Genomic DNA, 14,110 nt, shown 5'->3' on the forward strand with positions numbered 1-14,110 from the left:
AATTCTGAAAGCTACATTAATAACTGGCAGTAAGTCCCTTTCTGCTTTACTTAGCTGGAATGTGTTGTAATGTCTGCAGCTGCACCCCGCCAGTGTAAGGGTAGTGGTGTATAGGCTAATGATAGAGACAGAATTAAAGGGAGGTCAAGGTCACCATTGTTTGAATAATGGACTGTGGAATCTAATCTGGATGGCAAGGAAAGTGAAGAAAAAGGAAAGGGCTGATAGAGTGGAAAAAAATAGACAACAATGAGTATTCTAAGGAGGTCAAAGAACAGTGTTGTCTGCCAGCGGACTCTCATTTATTCTTTTTTTTTTTTTTTTTTTTTTTTTAAGATTTCACTTACCTATTTTTAGAGAGCGGGGAAGGGAGGGAGAAAGAGAGGGAGAAAAACACCTATCTGAGAGGAAAACATTGATGGATTGCCTCTCAGTACATGGCCCTACTAGGGACTGAACCTGCCATACCAGTCAGGGCCTTTCATTTATTCTTAATCAAAAGTTGTCACCTTTCAAACTTTCCTTCTTTTCCCGGGCCATTCTTCTTCTTCTTCTTCTTTTCTTTTTTTGTTTTCTTAGTATTTTGAACCGAGTCACTATTTTAGTTCTGATCGTACTGCATTATAATTGGTCACCATTAACCCTACTAGACTAGGAAGTCTTTGAGGACAGGGACTATGTTGAAAAGGATGATTTCATGGTAAGTGTAAATGGCCCTTGGAATGGCCTAAGATTTGTCTCTTTCTACGTATGAGTTTTGGGCAAGTAAATTCATTCTTCTAATACAGGGCTATCTACCTTGTAGACTTGTTTTAAGGATTGAAAGGAGGTTTACGAAGTGCTAGCAGATGGTCTGACGTATAAACATCAATAAGTGTGCTGAATTGATGAATTTAAATTAATTTAAAATAGAGTAAAATTAAGTACTTCAATATTTGAGTAGACAGTTTTAAATTTATATGTGCTTTACACTGTGCTAGGCGCTGGAGATTTGAAGGATATGCTGATATGCAAAATAAGGGCATGCTCAGAAGAATTTCATAACCTAAAAAGGGAAAGCCATGGCTGGTGTGGCTCAGTGGATTGAGCACCGGTCTGCAAACTGAAAGGTCTCTGGTTCTATTCCCAGTCAGGGCATATGCCCGAGCTGAGTGCAGGCCGGGTCCCCAGTTGGGGGCCTGTGAGAGGCAACAGACCATGTATCTCTTGCACATTGTTGTTTCTCCCCCTCTTTCTCCCTCCCTTCCACTCTCTCTAAAAGTAAACAAATAAAATCTTTAAAAAGGGGGAAAAATGTTTGTAAATAGGATTCGAATCATGATTTTTGAGCAAGTTACTTAGTCTCTCTGTGTCTTAGTTCTTTCATCTGTAAAATGGCAGCAAAAATTGCCTATCTTGTAAGGTGGTCAAAAAGGGAATTAAGTTAGTTAAGACAAGTAAAGCTTTTAGGTTAATACATGGCAAATAGGAAGTACTAAAAAATTAGTAATTATTATTAGCAACTTGGAAGGGACCTTCAGGATTACTGACTGAAAGAACAGTGTGGAGTAGTTGATTAAGTACTAGTCTTGGGGTCTAGTACCAGCATGGCTAACTGTCAGCAGCCTTTATCAAGTTATTTGATCTCTATTTATTTTCAGTTAAATAAGAGTAATGGGCTGAATGAGCTCTATAATTCCTTGCAGCTTTCATAGTTTATGAGTCCATTTTTTTGTGTGGGGTTTTTTTTGTGTGGGGTTTTTTTTTTTTTACTTTTTACTGTTCTTTTTCTTTCCTGCTTTTTACCATTTTCTAACAGATCCATGACTGGAGTTCAGGAAAGATGTAGTGTCTCCCTAAAACAATCACTCTAGAAATTGGGTGGGAAGAAAGAAGATTGGGACCATCAGTTTGGCTTTTGAAAGTCTCCTATCTTCTGATCTATCCAGCATATTATGTGGAACTCATTTGCTTCTTCATTCTTTAGACCAGAATGTTTCCTTTCTTCCTTCTTTCTCCACCTTGGTTTAGCACATAGAAAGGCTCTATTCATTCATTCAAGAAAAGTTTGGGTAACTACTGTGTTCCAGGCATTGGAAACAGAAAATCAAATAAGAAATGGTTCTTGGGTACATGTTTGAATTAATGAATCCAGACCTGGCTCATTGTAGCCTCCTCCATGAATAATGTCCTTTTGATTGCTCCTCATTGGGACCTAGTTAGTGTTAGAGCTATACTCTACAAAGTTTAGGTGTGGGGTGTAATTTCTTTTTCAGGCAGTGTAGAATAGTGATTAAGAATGCAGACTCTGTAGTCGTTATTCTCTCTCTGCTCATATCCCAGTATTTTTACCTATCAACTTATCTCTTCTTCATTCATATACATAGGTTAAAGATGGATTAAAATCCCGTTTAACTCTCAGAGTTCTATCCAGTTAGTACTGTTACGTAACAATAACAAATCTAAATCCAAACAAACTTGAAAACAACAAAAATCTTGGCCAGATCAGTAAGGCGACACATGAAATGAATGTTCCAAAGGGACTATAAAGTGTCTTACCAATTTAATATTTTTCTATGAACTTGTCATTGCTTGAGAAGAGGGAGGACAGGATGTGGTTATTTTTTTTTTTTACTAATAGCATGCATATTAAAAAAACTTTGAAACAATCATAAAATTATGGAAGTACACTACAAGTAACATTTTTTTATGAATCATTTGAGAGTTTAGTTGTTGACTTGATGCCCTATCGCCCCTGAATACTTTAGTTTTCCTACAAACTAGGACATTCTTCTCTATAACCACAATGTAACTACTAAAATCAGAAAATTAACATTGCCTTACTACTGCTAATACTCAGGCTCTGCTCCATGCTTGGTCACTGATTCCCTCTTCACGCTGCCGGACGTGTGGATGACCTCATCACCCCACTCCTCCCCACACTGGGTCGCTCTTCTTTGTGGATTTCCTCCTTACCCAACATAGAGTTTGGTTTACTCTCCATCACCATTCCCTTGCTATACTTCCTATTCCCACATTATTCTTTCCTTCCTCCGCCCCTTGCTTTGGGAAGGTAGTGTCCAGTAATTGGGTCCCTATTGCTTCCCTACATATTATAGTTGTTTAAAATATTCAAGTAAAATGAAGTGCTTAAGGAAGATTTCCTATTTCCAGAACTATTGCAAGGCAATGCCAAATGGTATTTCTCAATCCCTATCAATTTACTTGCTTTTTCTAAGTCTACAGATGTGGTCCTCTCTGACCGGACTGTATTTCAGTGTTTTATAAACCCTTTTTTAAAAAAAAAAAAGATTTTATTTACTGATTTTTAGAGAGAGTGGAAGGGAGGGAGAAAAAGAGGGAGTAAACCATCTATCACTTGCCTCTTACACGTGCCCTGACTGGGGACTGAACCCACAACCCTGGCATGTGCCCTGACCAGGAATTGAACCAGCGACCTTTCACTTTATGGGATGTCACCTAACCAACTGAACCACACTGGTCAGGGCTAATATAAACCTTTTTGAAAGCAGAGGAACTTTTTTCTCCCCAAATAGAATCTTATATAATAGCTTAATAGGTAAGCCAGATCAAAGCAGAATATACTGTTAAAAATAGTTCCTTCTCCTGTAATCTCTACTTCTTGCTACCATGGCCCACCCAAGGCTGGGAGGGCAAGTGTGAATCAGCAATAATTGGCCTCTGCCTAATTTTCTTTTTCTTTTTTTCCCCCTTTAAATTCTATTTATTATTTACTTATTTACTTACTGATTGATTTTAGAGAGAGAAACATCGATACATATTGTTCCACTTATTTATGCATTCATTGGTTGATTCTTGTATGTGCCCTGACTGGAGACTGAACCAACAACCTTGGCATATTGGGATGATACTCTAATCAACTGAGCTACCCAGGTTTCCAAATGGCTTTGAGTTCGACCTCCCCCAATTCTGGTTTCTTTGAAATTCTGCTCCTTGCACCTTTCATATAGAGGCTCTCTTCTGGTTGGTTGGCCTAGAGCCCTTTTTCTTTGGCCTTCTTGAACCCTGTGGCCCTTAGATATTTTAGAATTGACTTTTTAAAAATAAACTTGAATTGCCTAAGGAGCTTCTGAAAAACTACCATAGAATTCTAAGTTTCTACAGAACATAGTAGGAAAAAAAATCTTTTAATACTATTTAAGAAAATGGCAACCCTCTACTTTCCTGAATTGTAAACATATGTTGTTACATTTCAGTGCTTCCCTAAAAAATGCTGCTAGTTTCCTTCTCAAGGAATTGTGTAGGATTTCTTAGGCTACTGTTCTACAGAAGGAGCAAACAAGAGAGCTTTAAACTTAGCTGATCATATTCTTATCCCAGCAGAAATAAGCAAGAAACAGCTTAAGACTGTTTCCACTTTTATTGTTCTTTCCACAATCTTTTTTTTTTTTGAGGAACAGGTAGACGAAGATAGGGGTGTTTGAGCTCAGTTAGATATCCTACCTGTGGATGCATGTGTGGATCCTGTACTTCAATAATGCTCTAAGAGTTGGAGGGATGATAAAGGTTTTTTGATAGAGCCCTTGACCTCAGGTTAGTAACTTCTGTTCTAGGATGTGATGCAAGAGATGTTGGGCAGAGGGAAGGGAAGGACTCGAGTTGAGAAATGGAAGGAAGGATTCAACCAGGCTGTGATACTTGGATTTAACCTGTGTACTATTAGTAAAGTAATAATACACACCTCTGGCTGACCTAACCCGGAAGGGGCAAGTTTATGGTAAAGATACAAGGTTGTCTTATGGAACTCAGGACAGGATGTTCCTGGGCCTCTGGATAATACTAGAACCAGGATTTGGAAGGCTGACAGGATTTTCTTTCATTTCTGTTTCAAGTGAGACAGTGTAGTTAATGGATGGTGATTGTAAATCAGAAAGAGTTCAAAAGTAGGGCCCTAAGTCATCATCTGAAAGTGAGGGGTTGCAGTTGGAGTTGAGGAGAGAAGAAAGTATTTGCTTATGAAAACCTAAGGAAAATAGTCTCAACTCTCAATGGTGTCAAGTATAATTGGGAGGAAAAAAGAACTGAGGACAGTGTTGTTAGATTTATCTTTATGTAACAGTGATCTGTCCAGCAGAATAAAGGGACATGGTTGAGAGCAACTAGATTGCTAATTTCCTCTCTGTTTAAAACCAGTTAGCTGAGCAAGAGCACCTCTAAGGAACGTCCCATTCAACTCCAACGTGGAAAGACTTGGTACCAAAGGCAGCATAAGTATCACTTGAGAGCTTGTTAGAAATATACAGTCTCTAGTACCACCTCAGAATTGTAATCTATTTTAACATGATCCATAAGTAGTTAAATGAATTTGGTATATCTAACAATGGGTTATTATGTAGGCATTTATAAAAAGATATGTGTGTATATTTGTATGTATGTAAGAATTGCTAAAATATATTAAGAAAATGGCTGTTAATTAATGATTAATGATTCCATAATTCCATTTAAAAAACAACTATACATATAAAAAAGTCTAAAAGTATATACACAAAATAGAATCATGAATTATTTTCCTCATTATTAATGTTTTGTCTGACCTTATAAAATGAGATGTGTATTTTTAATTTTATCAGGACAAAAGTAAGCTATTCTCTCCCTTTTGTTGTCACTTTAGATTTAATACCTAGCATAGTGGTTAAAAGCATGATCTCTGGTGTCAGCCATAGTTTGGCTCTACCATTTCCTAGCTTTTGACATAGGCATAGTAATTTGACCTCTGGAAGCCTCGAATTTCTCATCTATAATATGACAATATTAGAACCTATATCTTGCTGCTTTTGAGGATTAAATGAGTGCTTAGCACAGTGCCTGGGCATACTAAGTGCTTGATAAATGTTAGCTCTTATTACTATTGTTTGCCTTTCTTAAAGATCCATTTATACCACCCCTCCCCCCAAACCTTCCCTTGGCAAAAGAATACCAACAATAGCAACTGAAAAACAAGAAACAGCAGTAGACTAATGGCCTTGACTAAGTATAAAATTGAAAAGAAATAAGATCAAGGTTTCCAAAACTCCACATGATTAAAGCAGACAAAAGAGATTTAGATGAAAGTACATGGTGTTAAATCTATATTAATTATTCTGTAGAGACTGAATTGTCTGCATTTTTCTTCCTTAATGTAGATGCCTCTCAAATTGTTGTCTGGCTTATTTCTTTGTGACAGGACACTTGAATTAGCTTTAGCAGAAGCGATATGGAGGAGCCATAGAACATTAAGGATGAATTCAGGAAGACCGGAGACCATGGAGAACTTGCCTGCTCTCTACACTATTTTCCAAGGAGAGGTATATTCTTTTGTCTTTGAAAACTAACCTTTTGTGTTAAGCATAGATTGAAGAAAAACAGCTGGGTTTGAAGCTCCTATCCATTTGAGAATGTCGTGAGCATTACAGTTTAAACAGGAAGGGTTATTGGAGCATCTGGCTATCACCTGGACCCCTTCCTAAGCTCCAGACTTTTAGCTGCATACTTGACATCTTCATTTGGCTACCTCACAGCATCTCTGATTTATGTTTTAAACTCAAATTTTTATTTTCTTGCCAACTCTGTTCTAGTCTTCCTCAGCAAATGGAACCACTGTCTATTCAGGTACCCACACTAGAAATCTGGGCATCATCCTTGATTTTTTTCTCTCAATTTGATCTTGATTTTCCCTCCCTCTGTAGCCCATTAGCAAGTCCTATTATTTCTGTGTCCCAGAGGTATATCTGGTCTGTATACTTCTTTGTTGTGGCGCCCTGTTCAGGCTCTGCATCTCTTCCCTGGCCATTACTGGGAGCTCTGCTTCTGTCGTAGTCCCTCTCCAATTTGTTCTTTACATCATAGCCAGAATAACATTTTAAAAACAGATTGGACAGTGCTGCTTTCTCACAGCTTTCCTAGGCTTCTCATTACACTTGAATACATCTGGACTTGTTTTTATGACCCTTTTATAACTTAACGTCTACCTGATATGATGGTGGTGTTCTGCCCTACTATACTTGTCCCTAGCCACTCCGTCCTCCTTACAGCTCTGAACATTCCAAGCTTGCTTCCTTCTCATGACTTGCACATACTTTTGCTTCTAAACACATTTTCCCACCAACTTCTCTTTTAGGTCTTAAACATAATGTCATTTCCTCAGAGATTTTTTTTTTTCCTGAAGTAATAGACTTATCCTGCATTTATTTGTGTACTTATTTAATGTGTCTTTTTTCCTCACATGACACTAAGCTCCAAGAAGGCAGAGCCCTGTCTGTTTTGTTCAGTGTTGTCTATCTTTAATCTGAGGTATGTGGGTAGAAAATAATAGGTTCTCTATGTGTCTTGATGACTGAGTGAGTGATCAAACTTTGAGTGAGAAAGCATTATATTTGTTTTTAGAGTAAAGCTTTTGAATAAGACAAAACCTAGATTCCAGTCCTAGCTTCTTACTTATTGTGTGATCCTTAAGACTGTCACTTGATCATCTGAGCCTCAGCTTTCTTATTTATTAAATTGAGAGAACTACTTCCGTGGGATTGCCATGATGATTAAATAAGCTGTCGTCTATAAAAACACAATGCCTGAGACATGGTAGGAATTCATTAACATTATCTCACTTCTCTTGAAACAAAAGTAAAGCCAAAAAATTGTTTTCAGTGTCTTATGAATAACTGTAGTATTTTAACTATATCATCTTTATGGCATTTATACTTGCTTTGTAGTTGACAAAAGTTTCACCTAATAATGTAAGGCCATTGATGATGCACTTTGTGACTGTCCGTTCGTTATAGATAATTGTGGCTCTTGACTTGCATTAAGTTGATCCCGTCTTGTAATGTAACAGTCATGATAGAAAGGGTAATAAATTCTAACAAATAGCAAACAACTCCGCTTACATCCTCTGTCCTTTAAGGTGCATAGTACCCCTAAAGGTTAAGGTACCAGATTCAGGAAAAGGAAGTGGTAGTATTGGAGATGAAATTGATTTTTCCAATCATGAAATCCTGACTTGTCAGGTGTTACACAAAAGAAAGAGAGTTCTCTGCCCTCCACAGACTGACTCAGATTTCTAGTAAAGTGCCTCCTGACCTATACAGCTTTTTCTTATATGAGATGAGGCTTGTATTAGTGTAGGTTTTATGTTTTACTATCAGAATGGATAGGCTAGACTAAAGTTCAGAGAGAACTTTATGGTTCCAGCTTAGTATTTCAGGAGCACATTTTGAAGAATGATGGTTTAGAAGTTACTGGAATTAGGGACAGAAACTTCATGGTAAATTGGAAATAAATTTTTTCAGAATATTCATCCAAGAAACATTTAATGAGTGTCTAATGTTTACAAAGAAGACCATATTAAAATTCAAAAAAAATTTTGTAAGCCTAATATAAATCAGCACTTTTACACATTCTGTCATTCACTTTTTCCTAAGAAATTGTTAACCCCATTTTATGGATAAGGAAGCTCTTCTCAGAAGTTAAGTAATGTCCAAAATGGTTAATAAATGGCAAAGCTGGGATTCTGAAGTTCTCTCTCCAAGTCTGCTTTCTGCTACACTGCAGCTGGGATTGTTCAACTGTACATAAGTGCATGGTGGAACTGAAAGACTTACAAGAGAACTCTTGACTAAATTGAACTATAGGAGGAAGTTAGATGGTAAATCTGCTTGTTCCACAGTCATTTGTTTGTACCTCTATTATGGTATGAATTATAGTCTGTCTTATATATGTGTATGTCTCCTCCACCAGATTGAGTAACTGGAGAGCAGAGGCCATGGTTGTTCATGTATCTCGGCAACTGCTTCAAATTCATTTTAAAATAGGCTGGGCATCTCTCTCTCTCTTTTTTTTTTTTTTTTAAGTTTTTATTTCAAAGTACCTGACATAGCATCTTGCATATAGATGCTCACTAAATATTTGATTTAAACTGATCCCAAGTCTCTTAAGTTCTATTGTCATTGAAGACAGTGGTGGCGCTGCCCTTATACTAGCAGTTCTTGTCGTTAGCGGGCTGAGCAGGGCAGAGGGGCCCAGGGACCAAATAGCGGAGAAGCCAGTATTCATCTTCCTCTTGTCCGTTAAGCATGGTAGGGGATACAGGCATTGCAATGGGACTTGGGATTTGGCTTAGCCTAGCCATAACCAAAGAAATGCTGAGGGGAAATTGGTGTTGGTAAGTGGAAATGCACTGAACTGGAAGTCAGAATACTTCTGTTCCCTACCTAGCCATGCTACTATCTTTGTGACTTTGCACAAGTAACTTATGCCCTTGAGCTTCATATTCCTCATTTACATTATGGAGATAACTAGTTTCAAGGCCAATGCAACCTCTAATCTGAAGATGGTAAATTCATTTTACCCAAGTCCTTAGTCTAGTTATGATAATTACTGAATTTTTTTCCCTTGAGCTATTTGACTAATTATTCTGAGGACACCAGGGCAGACTGTGTAATCATCTATAGCAGGTGCCATTCTGTTCATTTCAACTCTGTCTGCATCTTAGGAGACACGGTGATGGGAACACCTGGTGCTGGATATAGGCAAGAATGCCTTTTCCTAACTGAGCTGTTGAGTGCGTCCATTCTGGAGCCCATTAACCTTTCCTTTGGGAGAGGCCAAATGAAGGTCTGTTACAATATCTCCTCAAAAGATCAAAATGTGACACTGGAGCTTCTGGATTCAAAAATGAGATTGTCTTAATTTATAACAGCAGGTTGGTTTGGGCTCCTACTTCCAGATGCTATTTTTAAGTTTGTTAGATAGTTATGCCCTTTAATAATGTTGTTACACAATATGAGACATCTTAGCCCTTTTTTTAGAACCCTGGAGCAAAAGCCAAAATACCTTTGGTGGGTACAGAAAGAAGGGATTTGCTTTTATTGTAATTAAAAATTAAAATCAGCCCTGACTGGTATGGCTTGGTTGGGTGTCATCCAACAAAAGTGAAAGGTTGCCTGTTTGATTCCGATCAGGCCACATGCCTGGGTTGTGGGTTCGGTCTCGGTATGAGAGGCAACCAATCGATATGTCTCTCTCACATTGATGTTTCTCTCCCTCTCTTTCTCCCTCCCATCCCCTCTCTCTAAAAATAAAAAAATACATAAAATTTTTAAATTACGATCATCTTTTTTATCTATATGGTCCTATCTTACAGAGGACAAATTGCTTTGTAAACTTGGTTAAGCACTTCATGTCTCTGATCTTCACTTTTCTCATTTGAAAAATGACAGTATTGGTCCAGCTAATCTATAAGATCCTTCCTCCAGTTCCACCTTGCTTTGATTTTAAATGCTAGTATCTGGCCCTGGCTGGGTAGCTCAGTTGACCAGAGCATTGTCCTGATATGCCAAGGTTGCAGATTCCGCCCCTGGTTAGGGCACATACAGGAAGCAACCAATGAATGCATAAATAAGTGGAACAACATATCAGTGTTTCTCTCTCCCTTTCTCTTTCTCTCTTTCTGCCTCTTTCTATCTAAAATCAGTAAAAATAAAAATAAGTAATTAAATAAATGTTAGTATCTGCCTAATTGTACGTTTTTTGGGGGGAAGGGGGCTTTGCTGTCTGGTCCCTACCTCAGCGTAGCATGTTCATCTGTAAAACAGGAGTTTCAAGTTTTTGGTTCCTAACCTATTGTAAATGCTCTGTCTTAGAGATTTGCTTCAAATGCTCTGTCCCAATATCTCCATAACAAATGAGGAGAATGGAAGTTTTAATCTATTTTTATCCTGACATTGAAGTGAATAGTGCTGCTATTTGGTGAAGTAGGAGACACTGGGCTACGAGTCATGTGATCTAGGATCTGTGCCTACCTTGTATCTAAGTTAGTTGTGTGCGTTTCCACTAGTCACTACCTTTCTGTGCTTCATTGTCTTGGACTATTAACTATTAAAAAGCTAAAATGTGTTGAATGTACATTGGCTGCCAGATACCAGTGCCTGGTGCTTTATGTACATCATTTGTTATCCGCAGCAGCAAAATGAGTACAAGGGGAACTTAGGCCCTGAAAGGCAAGTTGTGTTCAAGATCCCACAAGTAAGAAGTGGGAGAGCTGGGATTAGAAGCCACATCTTTCATTCCAAAGCCTGTGCTCTTTCCACACCTACACTATTTTACCCCATGTGCAACATGGGAACCTACCATCTGTACTTCCTAAGGTTATTGCCAGGAGCAGAGAAGATACCAACTGTCACACTGCTTTTGGCTGCTAGAATTTTATAGTTAAAGACAACCCAAGAGCAGCTCTAATGAGTTAAAAATCCCTGGGTTCAGATCCCAGCACTGTTACTTACTAACTTTGAACATTGGTCAGGTTACTTAGTCTCTCCATGGATCAGTTTTGTCATCTATCAGATGAACATAATAGAATAGTACCAACATCATACAGTGTCCTTATGTAAATAGAGTCCTTATGTAATCCTTATGTAAAACACTTTGAATAGTGTTTTTGCATATAATGGGTATTCAGCATGTACAAGGGGGACCCAAAAACCCCAAATTATCTTCTGGAGATCATACCCTTATAGTACAGGCTTCCCCCCTAGATGAATGTTCCAGGAACTCATCTGTATTCGTGTACCACCTGGTGGTGGTTGTGAGACGCTGCGTTCAGCTTCAGTAAAATTTTTGTTGGAAAACTTTCATTGTGTTTGCCATTTCATTATGGGTGACTTATGAGCATACCTGTCCACGCTGTGCTGAGTGTTCAGCAGTTTTTGACCAAAAACAGCATGACCCACACCCCCCCCCCCAACCCTCCCTATTGATCGGCTCTACCCCTGACCAAGTTTGCTAATGTGGAAGAAACGAAACAAAAAAATGGCAGAAATACTAAAAACATCAAAATCAACGAGTTCAAAAACTGTTTTGAGTTGTGGAAAAAATATCTTGATAGGTGTATTGCATCAAGTGGAAAGTACTTTGAAGATGAATGAAGTTTAAACATGGAAGAATAAATACACAATTTTTTATAAATAAATTATATTTTTTTGGATTCCCTCCTTGTATTAGTGAATAGCAGTCCAGCAGGGATTGTTTTATTCTATATTCCCTTGTTGTAGTTGTGAAGCTGAAACAGTGAGCAACTAATTGAAGTCACTGAAAATAGTAAAATGAATGTGTATAAGATTGTATTGAGCATTTTTCAAAAATAATACTGAATTTAGGATAAATACAGTATGTAGTGACAACTTGAATCCCAATCCACAGGTGAAGGGAGTAGTCTAGAGGAGAGAGGAGGAGAGGGATAGTCTGGAGTAATAATTTATCTGGCAAGGGATCTGGGCCACTCATTACGATTACATATTACAGAGTACATGTAGACTGATCAAACCTCTAACCCCTTCATCTTAGATCAACTCTGTGTAAGACTTGAGGACAACTTTCTCATTATATCTTTTCAGTTTCTATCAGATGTCTTTGTATTGGCTTTTCTCTCTCTCGATAAAACTCAGACTCTTGTTTGAAGTGAACTGGAGCAGGCTCTATGGTCTGGTTTGATTTGAAATTTAGGAAAAAGGGATGTTTTACATGATCCATCCCAAATTATTAAAGTTCTCTGTATTGGGATTGGAGGCCTCAATCCCAGCTAATATAAAATGTAACTTTATTACCTGATTTTCTGCTGTTCCTTTTGTTCGTATACTTTTGGAGATTTCAATAGGTGTTGGATTTGGGCATTCCTAGGTATTATACCATATGACAATAGTCCAATCTCACCAATGTTTTTAATGGGTTCACACATGCCTGTCAGTCTCAATTTTAAAAAGAATAGAAAATCTTTGACAAAACATCACTGTTAGGCAGTTTGGCAGCAGACAGAGAGAGGCAGTCAATATCAAGTAGAAATTCAGGGAGATTGGTTAAATGCTACAGAAGAGAGTGTCATCTGTGTGACACTGATTCTTTTATATTTTTCCTTTTTTGTCTTTATAGGTTGCTATGGTGACAGACTATGGAGCCTTTATCAAAATCCCAGGCTGTCGGAAGCAAGGTGGGAGCCTATAACCTGAAATTCAGCCTTCCCATTCCACCACCACATCCTAATTAGAGGCTCTATGTTTTTAAGTAGTTTCTTTGTTTTTGTTTAGAGAAATGAATACAGGCAAGTGATGACAGTTAATTTTTAGCTTGTCTTAGAAGAATGGTGTTCTCTTATTTGCCTTCCCCAAATTTCACGTGTGACCCTCGGTAAGTCACTTGACCTCTTTGGTCTTAGGATCTGGGGAAAGGCAAACTACTTACTCCCTAAGGCTAACATTGTGAGTTTTTAGTTAGGGCACATAGAAAGGAAATATTATAACCAATACAAATATATGTGTTATATATAATACTTCAAATTTTCTTAGTATATTAATAGACATTTGTTGACATTTTTGAAGAATCTTTTTCAAGTCTATATTCTTGTTTCTCAAAACAATTATGGTAAGCAGAAAAGGCAAGTTTTGCAGGCTGGTAGCCTGCTCAGAGTGATTTACCTAAGTAATGGCATATCCAGGACTAGAACCCAGGCCTCCTGATTTTTAGACTCGTGGGCTCTCTACTATCATACTCCTAGTGGATCCAAAGACTCAAATTGGTAATTTCTTGTGCTAAAATAAATTAAAAATTTTAATGGAAAAGTGCAACCATAAGGATGTTGTTAGAAGAAAATAAAATAATATTTGCATAAAAGTCAAAAACTTTATTGCAAAAATTACCAAAGCAGAGTTGAAACAATGAATCTGTAGTACTATAACAAAGGACTCGTAAAAAAAGGGTGAAGTAGGAAAAAGGGCCAAGGATATGAGAGGACTTCACAGGAGGGAAAAAACAGCAGTTGATCAGTAAGTATCTTGAGCCCTGGCTGGTATGGCTCAGTGGGTTGAGCGCTGACCTGCAAACCAAAGGGTCACCAGTTCGATTCCCAGTCTGGGCACATGCCTGGATTGCGGGCCAGGCTCCCCAGTAGAGGGGGACACAAGAGACAACTACACATTGATGTTTCTCTCCCTCTCTTTCTCCTTCCCTTCCCTTCTATCTAAAAATACATAAATAAATAAATAATCTTTAAAATAAATAAATATCTTGAAAGGTGCTCATTCTCAGTATTGATTTAAAAAATAACTTAAACAGTGGTATATCCACACAA

General features: G+C 37.9%; 1 protein-coding gene across 3 annotated transcripts in view; it reads left to right on the forward strand.

The window, feature by feature from the left end:
* ZCCHC17 (zinc finger CCHC-type containing 17) overlaps positions 1–14,110 on the forward strand; it is a 56,646-nt gene that overhangs the window by 2,489 nt on the left and 40,047 nt on the right. For all 3 annotated transcript variants that reach the window (XR_008528991.1, XM_054571881.1, XM_054571880.1), the window contains 2 exons: positions 6,185–6,305; positions 12,916–12,973. Coding sequence is in view for 2 of the 3 variants with exons in the window: in XM_054571881.1 (XP_054427856.1) it covers positions 6,240–6,305; positions 12,916–12,973 (124 nt within the window). In the remaining variant the exon portion in view is untranslated. The remainder of the gene's footprint in view (positions 1–6,184; positions 6,306–12,915; positions 12,974–14,110) is intronic.

The sequence above is a fragment of the Pteronotus mesoamericanus genome, unplaced genomic scaffold (assembly GCF_021234165.1).
Source record: "Pteronotus mesoamericanus isolate MK-2021 breed Mesoamerican mustached bat unplaced genomic scaffold, CSHL_Meso_final contig_221, whole genome shotgun sequence".
In the NCBI taxonomy this organism is placed as follows: domain Eukaryota; kingdom Metazoa; phylum Chordata; class Mammalia; order Chiroptera; family Mormoopidae; genus Pteronotus; species Pteronotus mesoamericanus.